Source organism: Ichthyophthirius multifiliis (assembly GCF_000220395.1).
Source record: "Ichthyophthirius multifiliis unplaced genomic scaffold scaff_1120509251426, whole genome shotgun sequence".
In the NCBI taxonomy this organism is placed as follows: domain Eukaryota; phylum Ciliophora; class Oligohymenophorea; order Hymenostomatida; genus Ichthyophthirius; species Ichthyophthirius multifiliis.
The window spans coordinates 248096-267197 of NW_004085885.1; the positions used below are offsets into that span (position 1 = coordinate 248096).

The 19102-nt window shown below is 17.6% G+C and overlaps 3 protein-coding genes across 3 annotated transcripts, besides 21 other annotated features; 2 read left to right on the forward strand and 1 right to left on the reverse strand. All coding sequences in view use genetic code 6, as the record gives it.

Annotated features, from left to right (window-relative positions):
- The first annotated feature begins 1928 nt into the window (after window positions 1-1928).
- Window positions 1929-1986: a microsatellite.
- Window positions 1987-2258: 272 nt separating this feature from the next.
- Window positions 2259-2297: a microsatellite.
- Window positions 2293-2363: a microsatellite.
- A 2-nt stretch (window positions 2364-2365) lies between these two features.
- Window positions 2366-2435: a microsatellite.
- Window positions 2436-2565: 130 nt separating this feature from the next.
- Window positions 2566-2594: a microsatellite.
- Window positions 2595-2871: 277 nt separating this feature from the next.
- Window positions 2872-2949: a microsatellite.
- Window positions 2889-2934: a microsatellite.
- A 241-nt stretch (window positions 2950-3190) lies between the features above and the next one.
- Window positions 3191-3236: a microsatellite.
- Window positions 3196-10187, forward strand: IMG5_201760 (hypothetical protein; the record flags this gene model as incomplete). The annotated part of the gene is made up of 6 exons (XM_004023986.1): window positions 3196-3358; window positions 3436-4530; window positions 4589-5272; window positions 5397-7170; window positions 7229-9610; window positions 9788-10187. The coding sequence occupies exons 1-6, from the start codon at window positions 3280-3282 to the stop codon at window positions 10185-10187; spliced, it is 6414 nt and encodes a 2137-aa protein (XP_004024035.1). The 5' UTR covers window positions 3196-3279.
- Window positions 3205-3243: a microsatellite.
- Window positions 5296-5365: a microsatellite.
- Window positions 7251-7298: a microsatellite.
- Window positions 7452-7541: a microsatellite.
- Window positions 8535-8660: a microsatellite.
- Window positions 9659-9730: a microsatellite.
- Window positions 9662-9722: a microsatellite.
- Window positions 10188-10281: 94 nt separating the features above from the next.
- Window positions 10282-10330: a microsatellite.
- Window positions 10331-11129: 799 nt separating this feature from the next.
- Window positions 11130-12908, forward strand: IMG5_201770 (nuclear division rft1-like protein, putative; the record flags this gene model as incomplete). The annotated part of the gene is made up of 4 exons (XM_004023987.1): window positions 11130-11259; window positions 11304-11434; window positions 11516-11850; window positions 11894-12908. 4 exons carry the CDS (start codon window positions 11130-11132, stop codon window positions 12906-12908), a joined length of 1611 nt encoding a protein of 536 aa, XP_004024036.1.
- Window positions 12909-14023: 1115 nt separating this feature from the next.
- Window positions 14024-14075: a microsatellite.
- A 143-nt stretch (window positions 14076-14218) lies between these two features.
- On the reverse strand, window positions 14219-16242 carry IMG5_201780 (hypothetical protein; the record flags this gene model as incomplete). Its single annotated transcript, XM_004023988.1, has 7 exons — window positions 14219-14350; window positions 14412-14617; window positions 14721-14931; window positions 14988-15208; window positions 15271-15353; window positions 15734-15812; window positions 16238-16242. 5 exons carry the CDS (start codon window positions 16240-16242, stop codon window positions 14828-14830), a joined length of 492 nt encoding a protein of 163 aa, XP_004024037.1. The 3' UTR covers window positions 14219-14350; window positions 14412-14617; window positions 14721-14827.
- Window positions 14630-14683: a microsatellite.
- Window positions 14637-14715: a microsatellite.
- Window positions 16243-17007: 765 nt separating the features above from the next.
- Window positions 17008-17036: a microsatellite.
- Window positions 17037-17617: 581 nt separating this feature from the next.
- Window positions 17618-17655: a microsatellite.
- The last annotated feature ends 1447 nt before the right edge of the window (window positions 17656-19102 follow it).

Sequence of the window (19102 nt, forward strand, 5' to 3'; positions counted from 1 at the left end):
TATATGAATTTGGTATGTTTGTTCATTAAACTAATAAACAATTTACATTATAACATCCTGTTACTTAAATTCGTAAAGCTAATCTATCAAAACTCTTTTAAAATCAATAAATTTAGCATATGTTTCTGGAAAAGAGAGCAGTTATTTAATGATTGAGAGACATTTTTCCTTTATTAAAGACTGCTTTTCATATAAATGCTTAAGTAATTCATTTAGAAAAATGTCGTTTTTGCAAATTTATACATGATATCCATTTTAAATGAGTTAGGAAATAATATCTAGTACTAATAAATGAATGTCTAGTGGGTATTATTACATATTCGTAAATATTTCTTTACAAAATAAAAGAAGGCCGTTTTCTATTAAAAACTGTGTCTAGAGAAAGTTTATTTTAGTGATTTCTAAAATACACTAAAGGCATATTTTTTTTATCCTATTAGAATTGTGTTGGAAAAGAATTTATATTAAATTTAGCCATATAAAGTAATTTTGTTCGTTTATGCTTATATTTGGAAGTAAAAAAGTTAATGAGTTAATACAGTTGTAGGCTATATTTTCCTCTGTAGGAATATTTATGAGAATTTGGTTTACTATATTAGTCATTTCGGAAAGTATATTAATATCTTAATATACAGCTTATGTTTAGGGCATCGAATAGCCTGAAAGGATACTCAAAGTCCATGAATTATATTCGATTTGCGAATAATTTTCGACAATATAAATTAAATTTTAGCCTAAAATATTATGTAGATTTTAAAGAATTAATTATTTTCGGATTTCGGGATTTCCTTTAGCCAGAAAACCTAAAAGAAGTACTGCTTAGCCTTAAATTTCAATTATGTCGTTATTTTGGTATAATTGGATTAAATTCGGGACTATTCCTTTGTTGAAAATTAAATACTAATAATAGGTTGATGATTAACCATATTTAGAATTATGAGGAGTATTAGCTATTCTCGAACCTAAGGAAATTAAGGTTAGTATTTGAAGAGTCTTACATATTATATGCGGATTAGAATCATTTTAAAGTAAGAAAAAAGATATTCTTTTAATTAAAGAAAGCTCAACTATATCAAAAATTTTTATTAATAAATTCTATATGGTAAATCTTTCATGAGGAGTATTGAATATTCTTACTAATTCGAGTGTCTTTTTCAAAAATTCTAAGGCTTCGATTTGTTTTTAAACGTCTTCGGAAGAATGAATACATTCGATTATATTTGAAAATGATGTTTCGTATATATATTCACATTCTTTAAGGAATTAAAGTTTAGTTATGTTTTATTTTTGTTGTTAATATGGAAAGTTTTATTCATAGGCGAAATAATTTTCACCTTAATTAAATGTTTACTCTAGTTATTAGAATTATGTGGTGCTTTTTGTTAAACATTCTAAGGCAGAGAAATGAATATATTAACGTTATTCTAATAGAGAATTTTGTAATTCTTTTTGAGGAGATTTTTAGGATATGTAATGAGTTATATATTGCAAAAATTCTTCCCATTGGATTTTTCCGTCTTTGTTATTGTCTATTTATTATATTAATTAATTTATGTATTCATGCGATACTTGATTATCTTTTATTTTTATTTTTTATTTATTAAAACATTATTTTACTTGAATACTTTTTTATGATGTCTGCTATTTCATTTTATGATAATTCCCCAGAATGATCAGTATCAATAATTGTAAATAATTTTCTTATTTCATTTATTTATTCTTATGTAAATATATTTTTGTTTAATGAATCTTAATCTAAATCTTAATTGTTTTACATTTTTATTTTTAATTAGTTTTTTATTATTAAATTTATTTATTTGATATTTTTTAACTATAATATAATTTTATATGTATATTTTAATATAATAAAATATATAAAAAAATAATGTATATATATATATATAAAATTTTTTATATTTATTTTTATATATATTTATATATATATAAATATTTTTATCTTTATTTTATATATATATTTATATTTATATATTTTATCAAAACTCTTATAAAAATTAACTAATATTTTTTTTTTAAGTTTATTTATTTATTTTTCTTTTCCTTTATTTAATACAAAATTTTTTTAAAATTTATGTTTACATATATAAATATTAAAATATATTATATTTAGTTAAATTTTTCTTTATTTTTTTTTACAATTATATTTAACTTTTAATATAAAAATATTTTTTAAATAAAAAACAAAATATTTTTATTTTATGTACTAGTTCTCTTATAATATATTAAAATGTACAGTTTTTTATATAAATTTAATTTTAAATATATAATTTTTACTTTAATTTTATTTATTTAATATCTTATAATACAATTTATTTTTATTTATTTTAAAATTTTACATAAAATTTTGAATTTTTATATATTATAAGTATTAAATGTTTAATTTTTTATATTAATAATTATAAATTTATAAATTTTATTTTTAAAATTAAGATATATATATAAACTTTTTAATAATATATTAAATATAATAAGTTTAAATTTTAAAATTAATTCACTATTTTCATAAAATATTAAATTATATTAACAATTATAAATAATAAAAACTTGTATATATATATATATATATATATATTATAAAAATATTAACATTGAATTTATAGATTATTTACAATTTTAAGCTTTCTTATTAATACCTAAATAAAATAAATTTATTATTTTAATTTTTAAAAATTCTTTTATCAAAAATAAATTCGATATATATTTTTAATTATTAGAAATTAAATTATATTTATTATAATTTTATTATAAATATGTAAATAATTAATATATAAAATTAAACAAAATTACATTCAATTAAACTTTCGCATAATATTATACAATATAAAATTATGAAATAACTTTATAATAATTTTGATTAATTTTAATATTTATTATTTAAAATATAATTAATTCTAAAATTAATTTTATTTAAAATTATATATTTTAATATTTTTACCTTTTTTTAATCTTTTATATTATTTATTCATTTTAAATAAATATATTATAATAATTATTATTATAAATAATTTTTAAATAAAATAAATAATATTATCATCTTTTTTAGTTTATTTTTTTAGTGCCGAGAAAAAAATTTCAAAATAAATGTATATTTTATATTTAAAAAATAATATATAAAAATTCATATTAAATAAAAATATTAATATTTAATAAATTAGATGCATTCATTATATTAAAAAAAAAGCAATTAAAATAAAAAAAAAATTAAAAAAAGAAAAAAAAAATTAACAATAGCGTAAATACAAAAAAAAAAAAACATAAAAAATGGAAGATCAAAACGAAAATATACCAGATGAATAAAAACAAGAAGATTAATCGTAAAATTAGCCATTATAATAAGAACGTGATTATTTATAAAAAATATATATTATGAATTTTTTATAAAAATAAAATAAAAATTATTTAATAAAAAAAATTCAGAATAAATTTTAAATGATGAAGATAGACCATTGAAAAGTCAAAAATTTGAAATTCCAGAATTTCCAGAAGGTTAGGAACTCCCATAAACTGATTAAATACAAAAAAAAATACCCACAAAACCCGTATTAAAAAAAAAGCCTTAAACAACAACCAAAAAGCAAGCACAAGAGCGGCCCATAGACCCTGAAAAAGTAATAAATTTAGACGAAATTCCAGTTGGGGGTGGAGCAAACAAAACCAATTAATTTTTAGATGAATACCCACCAGGGTATGTTAATCCATTAGATGAAAAACCTGTAGGGTTAGGTGGATAAAATACGGGAAACATGTTAAGTGAATACCCTGAAGGGATGGACCCATCATAAATTTAATAAGTAGAATAAAAAGATGAAGGGCCATTATAAAAAAGAATCCAAAGTAAAATTGTAAAAACAAGGATGAACGCATTTTAAGAATTAGCGAAAACATTAGAAGAAAATAAAAACGATTCAAGCCTTTTTAATGAATATGAAAGTGAATGGGATAAGAAATTAAATGATATAAACCCTGGAGTATAGGAATAGGTTTGTTTAGCATTAAAAAATTGGATTATTTTTCACCCTAATTAGAGGAATTTCAAAATAATGGATTGTGTGTAAATTTTAAGAAGTTTAATAGAGAAAGTTTTAGGAAGTTAAAAACCATAAACTTAAGGAATTTCAAAAGAATTATTATGTTTATTATATGAAAAATGTAATGATTAGAATGAATTTTATGAATGTTTAAATAATTGTTGTAATAATAAAAACCCAAAAGTGGCTGTTTCGGCTATTTAAGCAATTATTGAATTGTTAAATAATTATGGGGCTAAAAAGTTAGATTATATGAAACCTTTTTTCCCGGAAATTGAAAAATAAAGTCTCTCTACTAATAGTACAATAAGAAACGAATGTATGAATTTTTATAAAAATTGTATGAAGTGGCTAGGGGAAACTATAGTTAATAATTATACGAAAAATCTCAAAAAACTTTAATTAGATGAATTAGCTAAATTTTATACAGAATGGGATAAAACTCCTATGGTACCTATTAGGGCTTCTGAAGAAGAGAAATAATGTATGCAATATTTTTTATTTTATATATACAATTTTTTAAAAAATAAATAAATAATTAGAAGCATAAAATAAATAAGAATAAGGTGGTAATTAGGATGTTGATTTATATGAAATAGCGGATGCAGTAGATATTTTTAATAAATATAATGAAAAATGGTGCGATAAAGTATTAGGTTTGACTAAATGGTAAGAGAAGAAAGAAATGCTAGATGAAATTATTGGAGCAGCGAGTTAACCGAAATGTACTGGTATTGGATTTTAACCTGTTGTTAGTATGATAAAAAGGCTTTTAGGGGATAGCAATTCTAATGTGCAGATTTGTGCGATTAAATTATCAGGATATTTATGTAAAAGTGTTAGAAAAAGTTTTTAAGGGGCAGCAAAGTAACTTTTTGTATAAGTTATGGGGAAATTTAGAGATAAAAAAACTCTAATTATTGAAGAAACGAAAGTTGCAATTGAAAATTTTTGGTTTGCTATTTCTTTAGAAGATGTAATTGAGGAGATAAAAGAAGGTTTGTAAGATAAAGCACCTCCTATGAAAATGCAAACTATGATTGTGGTAGACAAATATTTAGAATGTAGGTTATAGTTAATTAAGGGTAGATAATCATTCAAAAGCGTATGCTTGCCTGTTTTTAAAAAATTGTTTGACGATTCAAATTAAGAAGTAAGAGAATAGGCTTTAAAATTAATAGGAAAATTCAATAAATTTAAAGATTTTTTTAATAACGAGGAAATAAGTGATATAAAAAAATACATAATAATATATATATATATATATATATATATATATATATATATATATACAAATTTATATATATTTATATATATATTACTTATAAATTATTTTTTATTAATTTTAAGATAATCTTACTTCTGGATTAAATGATTAAAAGAAATAAAAAATCCAGTAAGGTACTATTGAAAGTTAAGAAAGTAATACCAGTAATAATTAATCAACTTTAAAAACACTAAATAAAACTGCTGTTACAGCTTCAACAGTAAAACTTATTAAGCCTCAAGATTTAGAAGAACCATCAAGTTAATAATAATAATAATCATAAATTTAAATAGTTTAAAAAAAACAAGATAATAATAATACATAAAATATCATTCCTTAAGAAATTTACGAAGATTTATCTACTTAAATTCCATCTTATGAAGAATCTGAGTAAAATTTAAGAGATTTAGGATTAAATGAAGGAGTATTTACAGCTTTAAATGGGAATAAAATTCCTGAAAAGACAGATGCATTTTAAAATTTATATTCAAATAATGATTTTTTTAATAATAATTTATTATAAATTCTAGTTTATTTAGATAAGAATTTATTTAAATCAAGTATTTTGACAATCTAAAAGGAAATTTTATCTTTATTAGAATAAGCTGTATAGTAAGGAAATTACACAAAATAATGCTTTTTTGTAATTTCTGATTTTATAATAAGATATATAGGAGAAACTAAATTTAACCCACAAATAGTATTTCTTATAGAAAAATCATGTGAAAAAATACTACCTAAATATGTTTTATAAAGATTAATAAGACTACTAACTGTGGATTCGAAAAAATCACCTCCACCGAAAGCCACTTAAGAACTATGTAGTGTTATATGCAAAATTATAGATGGAGCAAGTTTGAAGTATGTACCTTTAGGCGATATTTTAGTATTTGGTAAGGAAAATATAAAAAATACTAATATAAATATTAAAACTGGGGGGTAGGAGATTCTTAAGAAATTATATGTACATATGGGAAATGATGCCTTGATGAATTAACTTAAAGATATTCCTCCAAATATTATAGGAACTTTATAAAAGGAATGTATTAAGCTTACTGTTTTATCAGATTTTGAGAAAAATTAAATTTAAATGCAATTATAAGGAATTAAAAAAGATTTTGTTAAAAATAATAATGATTAATAATAATAGTAATCCTAAATGTCAAAAAATGATATATAAAAAGAAGTAGAAAAACTTTATAAAAAATTAAAAGATCCTTAATGGAATACGAGAAAAGAAGGTTTAGAACAACTTGAGAAATTAATTAATAAAAATAATAATAAAATACAATTAAATGGACTCTAAGAACTTATTAATATTTTAAAAGATAGACTCTAGGAATCTAATAAAGGTTTATAACGTCAGGCGATTACTTTCGTAGGAAAATTCGCTGAGGCAGTTGGAAAAGATATAAAAATTAATTCAAAGCCTTTAATAGGGCAATTGATATCAAATCTAAGTAATAAAGAACCTTTGACTAGAAAAGAAGTTATTATGGCATTAGATAAATTCGGTAGAGTATGTGGTAATGATATGGTAATTAATACTATGGTAAATTATTTAAATGAGGATAATTAAGAATAGAGAAGTGGAATTATTGAATGGATACTTAAATATCCTGAAGATTTTAAAAATGCGGAATTAAATAGCTTTGTGTAGCCAATATTATTATGTTTATCAGATAGGAATAAGGATGTAAGAAATCTTAGTGAATAATTATTGGAAAAAACAATAAGTATTATATCAGTAAACCCGTTTTTGAGTTAAATTAAAGATATGAAATAAGCTGTTATTTAAACTATTTAGCCAGTACTTGATAAATATATTTAATAAGAAGATCATTCAATTGATTCTTAGTATATAAAAAATAATAATAAAATTATATATATTTGTGTATATTTTATATTAAAATAGATAAAAAGGACAAAATAAATTAAATAATAAATAACAATAATAATAACAATAATAATAATAATAATAATAAAGTAAATATGGAAATCAAAAATTAAATCCAAATCTTTAATAAACATTTGTTCCTCATAAAAATGTATCTTTATCTAGAAATTCTACTTAAAGTAATTTAAAAGCAGATGAACAAGATAAAACACCATAAAAATATAAAAATTAAGCAAAAATAAATAATTATATTAATAACAATAATAATAATAAAGATAATAATAATAATAATAATAATAATAATAATAATAATAATAATAATAATAATAATTTAGATTAGATGCCTATTACAACTTCTTTTATATAAAATAATAATAGTATTACTAATACAGATGATAATAATGAATAATAATATAAATAATAATCTATTACAAATGGATATAATATTAAAAATTAAACACTTTCTTTAATTGATCCAAATTGTAAACCTGTTTTTGATTCACATATGATTTTCCCTTTATCTACTTCTATATCTTTTTTAAAATAAAAAAGATTATTAAGTCAATATTCTTTAAAATACAACATTTAAAATCCTTCACAGGATTCTTTTATGTTCACAGAAAATGAAATCCGTGTTTTCTTTCCAACCCATATATCATCGTTAATGCTTTCTTTTGATTATAGAAACATAATATAAGTTTCTTAATAAATAACAGCTGCATGCATAGACCAAATATAGCAAGTAAGTCTCAAAGATCTAAGTGACTTACTATTCTAATGGTGTTTTATGAGAATCTGGGGAACTTTTAACTCATAAGTAGTATTAAGTATACTTGATATGGTAAGAGGAGTACTCTAGGCTCTTATTCAATAAGGAGGAAATTTAAGTGATTTAGAAATTGGGCTTGTTAATGCATGTGTAAGAGAAGCTTTGATAAATTTGTAAGAAAACGGAAGCGTATTCTAATAAATGTATATGATAATAAAAAACTAAAATAGTTTAATATAAAACAACGATAAAATCATTCATTTTTGGGTAAATTAAATTACATTAAATATTTAAGAAATTCACAAAATGTATTTTATTTCAGGAACTATTAATCAGTGTAATTTATAAAATGAGTTTTAAATAAAACTTTTTAAACTTTTTTAAACTTCGTTAGTGAATGATCTTAATAATAACTCATTAGAATATTTAAGTACTTTATAAGAAGTTAATTCTTCTCATTTATATATTAATTTATTTTTGTAAACTTTCGGTAAAGAAAAATTAATAAAAACCGGTTTTAAAGAAAATACACTTGATTTTATTTCAATGTCTAAAAATAATAATAATACTAATAATATTGGAAATAACAATATTAATAATAATTAAATTAATAAAATTAATAGTAATAATAATAATAATAATAATAATAATAATAATAATAATAATAATAATAATAATAATTTAAACGTTTTATATAATATTAATTCTAATCCTATTAATAACATCGTTTAAAATACTACAAATAATGCTAATAATTAATTAAATTAATAGCCTTCTTAATTAAATTTAGTTTAACATAATGCTAAAGCTTAATAATAAATATTGTAATAGCCTATTGCTAAAGATTTAAGCCCTGAAGAACAATTACAAAGTTAATTAAAATAATTAAAAAATGAATCTTATAGTAATGATAAAGTAGATATTTTAATATATTTGAATAATTTAATATAAGAAGGATAAAATATTAGCTTATTAGAAAATAATAAAATTGAAATAGTGGATATGATAATATTATAATTAAGATTTTGTTTAGATAATAAAAAAACTGTTAGTTAATAATATTTACAGTATTTTTTAAATGTTATGTATAAAATGTTTAATATTAAAAGTTTTGCAAAAAAATGTGATTATTAATAACTTAAAATATTCACTGAAGAAATCTTATAAAGACTTTTATATGAAGATGAGAATTAAAATAAAGAAGAAAATAATACTAATAATTAAGTTCCGGCTTCTACTATTATAAAACTTATAAATTCCACTATGTTAAGGATTCTTGAAAATTCTAATCCGGAAGATATATATAAAATATTATTAGAGTTACTCATTAAATATAGAAAGTAATATAATTATGCTAAAATACTTGGGTTAATAATTAAATGTATACTTAAAGTTACTAAAGGATTACAAGATTTTATTAATTTAATTAATTTATGTGAATTAATAACTTATTTTCATATGTATATCACAGAGTTTTTAGTACCTAATCCATAACTTAGTGATGATATTGGTGTTAAAACTATAAAAACTATTATAAAAGAAATTTGTAAAATTAAAGGAGAAAATATTTGGTAACCATATAATTAATCTATTTAAAATGAACTATATTCTTAAGATTAATATATAGGAGAGTAATTAAAATATAAAAAAAAACATATATATCTAATTATATAATGATCTAAATATAAATATATATATATATATATATAAATATATATATATATATATATATTTATAAATATAAATTAAATTATTTTTTATATTTGCATTCTATATTATATTTTAAATATTTTCTTTTTTTATAATAGATGGATTTCTATTGTTCTTAAACCGAATTCAAATAATAGTGCTGTTTTGTCGGTAAGGGAATAAATGATAGATAAAAAGATATCTTCTCATAATCTTTAAAATAATTAATAAGACTCATTAATTGATTTTTAGATTAAAAAATGTTTAGATTCTATTAAATAAAATGAAAATTTAGATAATGGAATTTCATAACTTTATTATATTTTATAAAAGAATAAAAGTATTTTTTATATTTATAATTTAATTTATTTTATATTTTTTATAGATATAAATATTTAAAATTATTTATCTGATAATAATAAAGGATTTGATGAATTTATAATAAATAGCTTACAAAAATATGAATAAGAAGAATAATAAAAAATAAATAATCGTAATTATATTAATAATTTAAAATGATAATTAAAAAAAAAAAAAAAATCTTATTTATTAACTTTCTTTTTAAAATTAAATATTGCTTTGTAAAAATACTTTTAATTTTCTTTTTTAATAAATATTTATATATTATTATATATATATATATATATATATATATATATATAATTTAAATAAATAGAAAGTGAATTTAATTAATAATAATTAGGAAATTTAAATTAATAATCATAAACATAAACAATTGTAATATAAATAAATATTAATAATTAATTATTTATATTTTTTAATCTAAATATAAAAGAAACCTTAAATTTAAGAGAAAAATAATTAAATTAATAATAATAAATAATCAGATATAGAAAATTTTTATAATAAAATAAATTTGATTAAATATAGAATATCTAAAAAAGAGACTGATGATTTAGAAAATATGTAATAAATTAATTAATAATAAAATTAAATTGAGAAAAAGAATTCTTCGATTACAACTGAAGATTTAATGCTTAAAGTTTCTGATTTAAAAAATAAGATGAATTTAGCAATTTAATAAACTAAACCTATAAATTAAGAAGAGTAAGATAATTTTAATAATAATAATAAAAATTTGTGAAATAAAATATTCTTTATTTATTTGAAATTTTTAAAAAATAAAAATTTATTTTAATAATTAAAGAAATCACGAAAATTTAATTTTTTTAAACAAAAAGACTTTTAATTTTATGTTAATCTTTTTATTATACTAAAAAAAAAAAAGTAAATATTTTATATTTATTTTTATACATATATACATGTTTTTAAAAAACAAATTTTATTTTTAAATATATTATCAATTTTAATAAAAATATATATCAAATAATATATGAAAAATTATTAAAATTAAATAAATATATATTTTAATATAATCTTTTTATTTTATTTAAAATTATTAAAAAAATTAAGATTATTTAATTTCAATTTATATATAAAATGCAAAAACAAATATATAAAAAAGCCATAGAAGGCTTTTCTATATTATTTTTAATGAAAGTTTTTTCCAGAGTAATTGATTTTTTACTAAATATTCTCGTAATAAGAGAATTAGATCCATAAATATATGGTTTTAAAATATATTCATATAAAATAAATAAAATATAAAAAAAGGTTTAACTATTCATTATATGATAATAACTAATGTAGTATTATTTTATTCAAAAAACTGTTTAAAAAATTCTTATTAAAAACGGGGTATTAAAAACATAAATAATATACTTTTTGCTTCTGCATAAAATCTAGTATTTTTACAATTATAATGAAAAAATAAAATAAATCCGAATTTTTTTAATAAAATATATAATTTATAAACTAAAAAAAAGATGATTTTTGGTCTTTATTTTACAATAATAATTGGATTCATTACTTTATGTTTTTGGAATTACTATTATACTTAATATGATAGTAATTTTATATATGGAGCTATTTTTTGCGTTTTGGGATGTATTTTTGATTGTATGTGTGAACCGTTATTAAGTAAATATATATTGAATTTCGAATATTCTATAAGTGCGAAATCTGAAGCTTTTTCTTTTTTCGGAAAAACACTTATATTATTTTTTTTAACTAAATTTAATTTTTTTCATACATTAATTAATTTTGGGATTTCTTAAATGGTTTAAGGTTTCATTATGTTGTTTTTTTGTATATATTTTACGTAAAAAAATTATGTTATTATTATATTAAAAATGAATAAAAAGCGGTGAAAATATGCATTTGTTTCCTAAAAAGTTAGAAGGTCAGAACTATTATATAATCCCAGAAATGAAAGAAATGGGATATTAATTTACTCTTTTATCTTTCTTTAGAATGATTTCCTAAGAACTTGAAAAATTCGTGCTTATATTATTAAATAAATAAACCTAAACCTAAATAAATTCAGAATATTTAATTGTATCAAATATAGGATCTATTGTTCCTAGATATATATATGCTCCTACAGAAGATATTTGTTTTAATTTATTTTCAAAACTTTCCAATAAACATATCGAAGAAGATAATAATGAAAAAGATTATTCAAAACTTAACTTAAATAATAACAGTGCTACTACTATTAATCGTAAAATTAATGTAGATAATGTTAATTAATAATCTTTTTAATAATAATATTTTATTTTGTAAACTATAATTAAACTTATTAATGTTTTGGGTTTATTTTTTGTATTTTTTGGAGTCCCGTATGCCTCAGCTTTTCTATAACTTATGTATGGTAATAAATGGAATTATGTTTCTTGTATATAGGCTTTATAATATTTTTGTGTAAAGTTTAAATATATTTTAATTTTTTTTTTATTGTTGTATTTTATTTTTTTAAAAAAACAGATTTATGAATGGTTTATGGGAATAAATGGATTATTAGAAGCGTTTGTATAGGGAAGTATTCAATAAAAAGAATTATAAATGTATAAATTTCTTGTTTTAATTTCAACATGTTTTTATATTATTTGTTCTTTTAATTTAATTCAATTTGGTTCTAAAGGAATTATTATTTCAAGTATTATTAGTATGAGTGTTAGAATTTGCATTTCTTCTTATTATGTATTGAATAAAATATTTTTAAATAATAAGAAATAATTTAGACTTTTTCTTATTTCAACTTTACCTGATTTTAAATTAATCTTTGGATTCTTTTTCAGTATTTTTTTAAGTAATTTTTTTGTTTTTAGATAATTCTAAAACTAGGCTTTTAAATAAATTGTTTTAGGAGCAGGTTGAAATATTTATATAAATAATATAATAAATCATTGTTTAAATTTAGGTATAGCTGGGTTATTAGCATTATATGCATTTAAATTATATGGAAATTAAATAAAAGAAATATTGAAAAATAGAAATGAAAATAATTAATGAAAATAAAATGATTTTATTTAATTTTTTTTTTTTTTTTAATTAAATAATCTTTTTTTTCTTATATTACTTTTTTTTTTTAATAAAAATAAAAATAAAAAATGAAACAAAAAAATAAACTTTCATTTGATTTATTATTTTAAAAACTTTCATTTTAAATAAAATAACAAACAGATTAAAATTTAAAACAAAATAAAACATTAAAAAAAATGTTTTCCAAAAATCTAACCCCAATACAAAATAATATCTAATAAATAGAAAATTTAAAAAAACAATTAAACATATCAGAATATATAAAAGACAATTAATAAAAAAATATAAAAGAAATTATTGAGGATATCTAAACAGAAAAAAAAGAACTATATCATTTAAGATAAATTAATAAATAATGCTAATAATTGCCTCACTAATAAATAATTACACAAAAAAATTTTATTAATTAAAAATAACAAATTATGACTTAAATATAATAATAATCATAAAGAAATTCCCCAAAATTGAGTTAAAATAATTTATTTTCAACAACTTTATAAAGAAAAAAATATGCATAAAGTTTACATTTATAAAAGAATAGTTTTGAGAGAAATTAAAACTTTTAATTAATGACATAAAAATTGAAAAAATATTGTGATGAATATTAAAATTAATTATTTATTCCAAGACATATTATAAATTTATAACAAAAATAATAAGATAGCTGTTTTTAAAACATTGAAGGTATGAATAAGAATAAAAAGATTTTCGGATTATTGGAAAGTAATTATATTTATGATAAAATTAAATAAGAATTCATACCTATTAATAAGAATAAAAAAAATAAAATATATTATTTATTTTGAATTTTTCGAAAAAAATAATAATTTTAATAATATATGTATTTTTCATTTTTTTTAATCTTTATCTATAATAATTATTGCCTATTTAAAAAAAAAGTTTACAATTTTTTTTTATTTTTACTTTTATATTAAACTTTTTTTTATTTATTTTTAAAAAAATATTTATAATTATTTTTTAAAAAAATATTTATAATAATTTAATAATTAATTAATTAACTAACATAATAGAGTTTTTATAAAAATATAAAAATAATGTCTATAAATTGAGTTTATTCATATAAAATTTATAAGGCAAGAAATTAAACATAAAAATAATTATTTAAAATAAATTAACAAAAAAAATCAAAGTTTAAACCCAGTGTGGATGGCACAAATACCTTAACTCAAATTTTTGTAAGAAACATATTTAAATCCACTTTATTCAATTAAATTAAGCAAACTTTCTTAATCATGAAACTTTTCAATACTTTCTGCCTATAATATAATTTATTTTTATAATAAAATTAAAATAAAAATTATTCTAATAAATATATACTAAATATTAATAAGATTCTCTATCTCCAGCAATAAATTAACCTAAAAATGGTAATAAATTAGAGTTATATTATCTATATATTTCATTTAAAGGAAAACTTTGAACTTTCGAAAATTCTAAAATCATTATTCTTCCTCCTTTTTTTAATACTCTATATGCTTCATTTAAAGCTTAATCAATTCTTGGAACATTTCTAATACCAAAAGCTATAAAAAATAATATGTATATATATATATATATATATATATATATATATATATTTATATTTATATTTTATATTTATAATTATAATTCTTTTTATATTAAAACCTATTGTATATGCATCAAATGTATTATCTTCAAATTATTTTAACTCTTCAGCGTTACCGCATACAAATTCAATTTCTTTTATTTCATATTTTTATTTTTAATTTATTTCAATATATTTTTATACCATTTTAATTTAAGTTTTTTTATTGTGATCTTTTCTTACCAATTTCTAACATACTTTCATTTATATCAAAAACAGTTATTTTCAAATCTATTTTATTTTATAAATATATTTTTTATATATTATTGATAAAATTTAATTTATACTTTTTGATTATGAATAATTTCCTATTTGTTTATGTTTATCAAGTATTTTAAATGCTATGTTTCCTGTTCCTCCTGCAACATCGATAATTTTTGCAGGATATTCTATTATTTAATCTTTTTCTTGAATTCTAGTTAATCTTAATATTCCTAAATCATTTACAAATTCATCTTTCCAACATCTATGGATTCCTAAACTTAAAACATCATTCATTAAATCATATCTATATTAAAAAAAAAAATATTATTTAAATTATTATTATATACATATATATATATATATAACTTATCAGCTACAGAGTGAAATACTTAATTTACCATTCCTTATTTTTCTTCAATTTTAACTTGTTTAAAACCAAAATTTGTTTCCTTAATAAAAGTTTTGTAAATTTATTATTTTTTTTTTTTATTATTAATCTTAACTTTATTTTATTGAGAAAATTTATAGTTTAATCGATTGAATTCTGAAAAGGTTTTTTATATTTATTTTAATTATTTAATCTTTTTTTTTTTTTATGTATATTAATTTATTTAATTATTAAAAATAAATATATTTTTTTTTTTAAACATTATTAATTTTAAATCTTTAAATTCTAATATAAAATAAATATTTTAACTTTAATTTTTTAATTTACAAATTATTATTATATAAAATAACATATATATATTACTAATATTTTATAATTTATTACAAATATTCTTTATACATGTTTTTTATTTATAACAAAAAAAATCATTATATCATTTACATATTAGAAATAATTTTTTAAAAAACTTTATAGAAGAACTTTATTTGTCAAAATTTTAATTTAATTATCAAATAATGTACTATTAAATACATAGTATTTAATAATCAATTATTAAAATAAAAAATAGAAATATATTAAAATATTAATTATAAAAAAACATTAATAAAATGATATCTTTGAATCAATAATTAAAAAATTTAATAAAATCATCAATAAAAGTGGCATTTAATTTTCCTTAAATTCCATTCAAAATAACTCCAACTCCTATATAAAGTGATTACGATTATACATCATCAGTATCTAAAGATTTATTCTAGTAAAACAGAGAACATATGTATAAATATTTTGGTTCTCACAATTAATTATTTCCATCTAATATAGTATAAGAAATTCGCGTTTAATTGTAAAAAAATAATTATATAAAAGATTTAAAAGTAGATACTTAAGGAAATTTAGGCATTATTATAAAAAATGAATATTTAGATAAGGCTTTAAATTAATTACTTCATGATTAAAAGTTGGATTTAGAATTAAACAAAGAAAGAAAATAAGGAATAATATATCCATTTACCCAAATTGCAGAAAAACCTTAATTAGACACATTTAGAGGTGTTAATATGGTTGAAAGTATGGGTCGAATTTTAGAAATTGTAGGATATGATGTAAAAAGAATAGGGCTTGTGTAAAATAGTTAGCCTTTTCATGGAATAATATACTCCTATTTGCATGAATAGTATGCGAATACTGGAAATATAAACGAAGGTCCTATTAATTTGAATAATTTAGCAGGTTATTTATTTAAATAGAAAATTTTTGAGCAAGAATAAATAATAAAATTCGGGAATGAATAATTAAAAAAAGAAATATTGAAAGATATATAGAATTAATTAACAGATGCCGCTATTGGAAATTATAAATAAAGCTATGAAATTTTTAGTAATAAAGAGATTTTTATTGTGAAAGAAAATTAAATTTCTAATAATAATAATAATAATGATGATTTAATGCCTATTTTTAGTTTTTTGAATAAAAATATCAATGTTAGTGATTTTCATGTATCTGGACATTTTAAAGATGAAAAATTGTATGAAAATTTAAAACAAAAATTAAATAAAAGTGATGGGATTTAGTTAAATTTTTATGGACATAATAATTTGTTTGTTAAAATGGAAAATAAATAAAAATTAAATAATTATGTAAAAAAATATTTTTTATTTTTTTTATATTTATTATATAATAACAATATATAAATTTTTAATTAATTTATTTGCATAATATATATATATATATATATATATATATAGGAAGATTTTTATAAATACTTGAAAAATCTAAACCTTTTAAAATATAAGGAAAAATATCCAGATATTATGCCTAATTTAATTGAAGAGCAAAGCGAACTTTTCCTTTTATAATGTACTGGATGGACTAGGTATTTAGATCATAAAAAAGATAAAAAAGTTTCTTATTTGATGAATATTGATGAAATACTTGATTTCATACATACTAAGGACAATGTGGTTAATTAAAGATAAAAAATAATTGAACTTATTGATAGTTATGGAATAAGAGCAGATAATATTAAGAATTTTAAATTCTAATTAGAAGAAGGAAATAATATATAGAGAACTTTTGTTAGATTGTTAATTAGTTTTGTAGATGTATTAGAAGAAAGTATTTAAGAAAAAATATTTAGTTTTTGGTAAAATATTTAGATAGTATTTATGAAATGATTAAGGTTTTTGAAAAAGAAGGAATTTTTAAATATTTGGATAAAAATGAAAAAATAAATTAATAATAATTTTAAAATTAGGCTATTTTGTTATAATGTACTTATTTGATTTTGTAAAAAATCTATTTTGTTTTGGGTATTGTTAATTGATTTTTTTTTTTATTTTAAATCATTTTATTTTAATTTAAATATAAAAAAATAAATATTTAATTTGAATAAAAATAAGTTCATTTATATATATTAATTTATTAAAATAAAAAATAACTTCTATTCTTATAAAATATTAATTAACTTTATATTTTTTATTTTTTTTTAAAGTAAAAAAAAAAAAATGTGGAATTATAAATGGAATAATGAAATATTATTTTAAAAAAGTCGAACAAATGTAAAAAAATAAACTTTATATATTAATTAGATTTTGAGATTATTTTTAGAATTAAAAATTGCATCTCCTTAATATTTATAATTGTAGACCTCAAATACTAAGTAATAAACCATGGATTCCTAACCATTCTTTATCTAAATTAACAAACAAATATTCAAATTAAATACAAAAGAAATAAAATTACGAAAACAATAATTTATTACAAAAATTTATTTAAATAGATAATAATTAACACGGCCCCTTAAATTAAAGAACACTTTTAAAATAAATTGAAAAACATTAAATTAAAAGTTCTACAATTCATTATAGAAGATTATAAGAAAAAGTTATTGATAAAGAGAATTTTGTAAAATTAATAATATTAGTTGTATTTAATTTTTTTCTTTTTAAGAAATTATTATAAAGGATATAAGCATAAAAATCTGAATTAAATTAAGAATAAATGAAAAAATAAAATTAGAAAGTTAATGAATATAAAAAAAATATTAGTAGATCAAGAAAATGTAAAAATAATTATATTGTTAGTTTATATTTTTATTTATAAAAAGAACTTAATGTTGATTATTCTAAATTAGCTTTAAAAGAATTACCTTAAGAAATAATATAAATTTCAAAATAAATAAACAATCAAAGTAACAAAAATTATATAATTTATTTATTGTATTTTTTAAAAAATATAAATAAATATTTAATTAGAGCTAAAATAATAATAGCTAGTTTAAGCAAAACAAAGTGATTAAAAAAGCAAGTCTAGTAAGAAATATATATTTGATTTTAATCTTGAATGAATTTTAAATGTCAATAATCTTAATTTATATTTATATTGTAATTAAATACGATATATTCATAAAACATTCTTAAAAACCATTATAATATATATATATATAAATATATATGTCATCTATTGTATTTTTTAACGATTAAAAATTTAATATAAAATATTAATATTTAATATTGTATTTTTAAAAATTACATCTTCTTCGCCTTTATTAAATGGTTAAAAAAAAAAATTAATGTATTTTTTTATTTTGTAAACTTTAAAAAACACGGACAAGAATTAATTTTTAATAAAACAATATATTTCATTTAATAATTTATTATTTATAAAATAATTGTTTTATTAAAAATTATATTAAATTATATTCTTTGAATGAGTCTATGAATCTTATATTAAATATAAGGCATTTTATATAGGTTAATAATTAAAAATTAAACATCAAAATCATATACATAATTTAAAATGTATATGTAT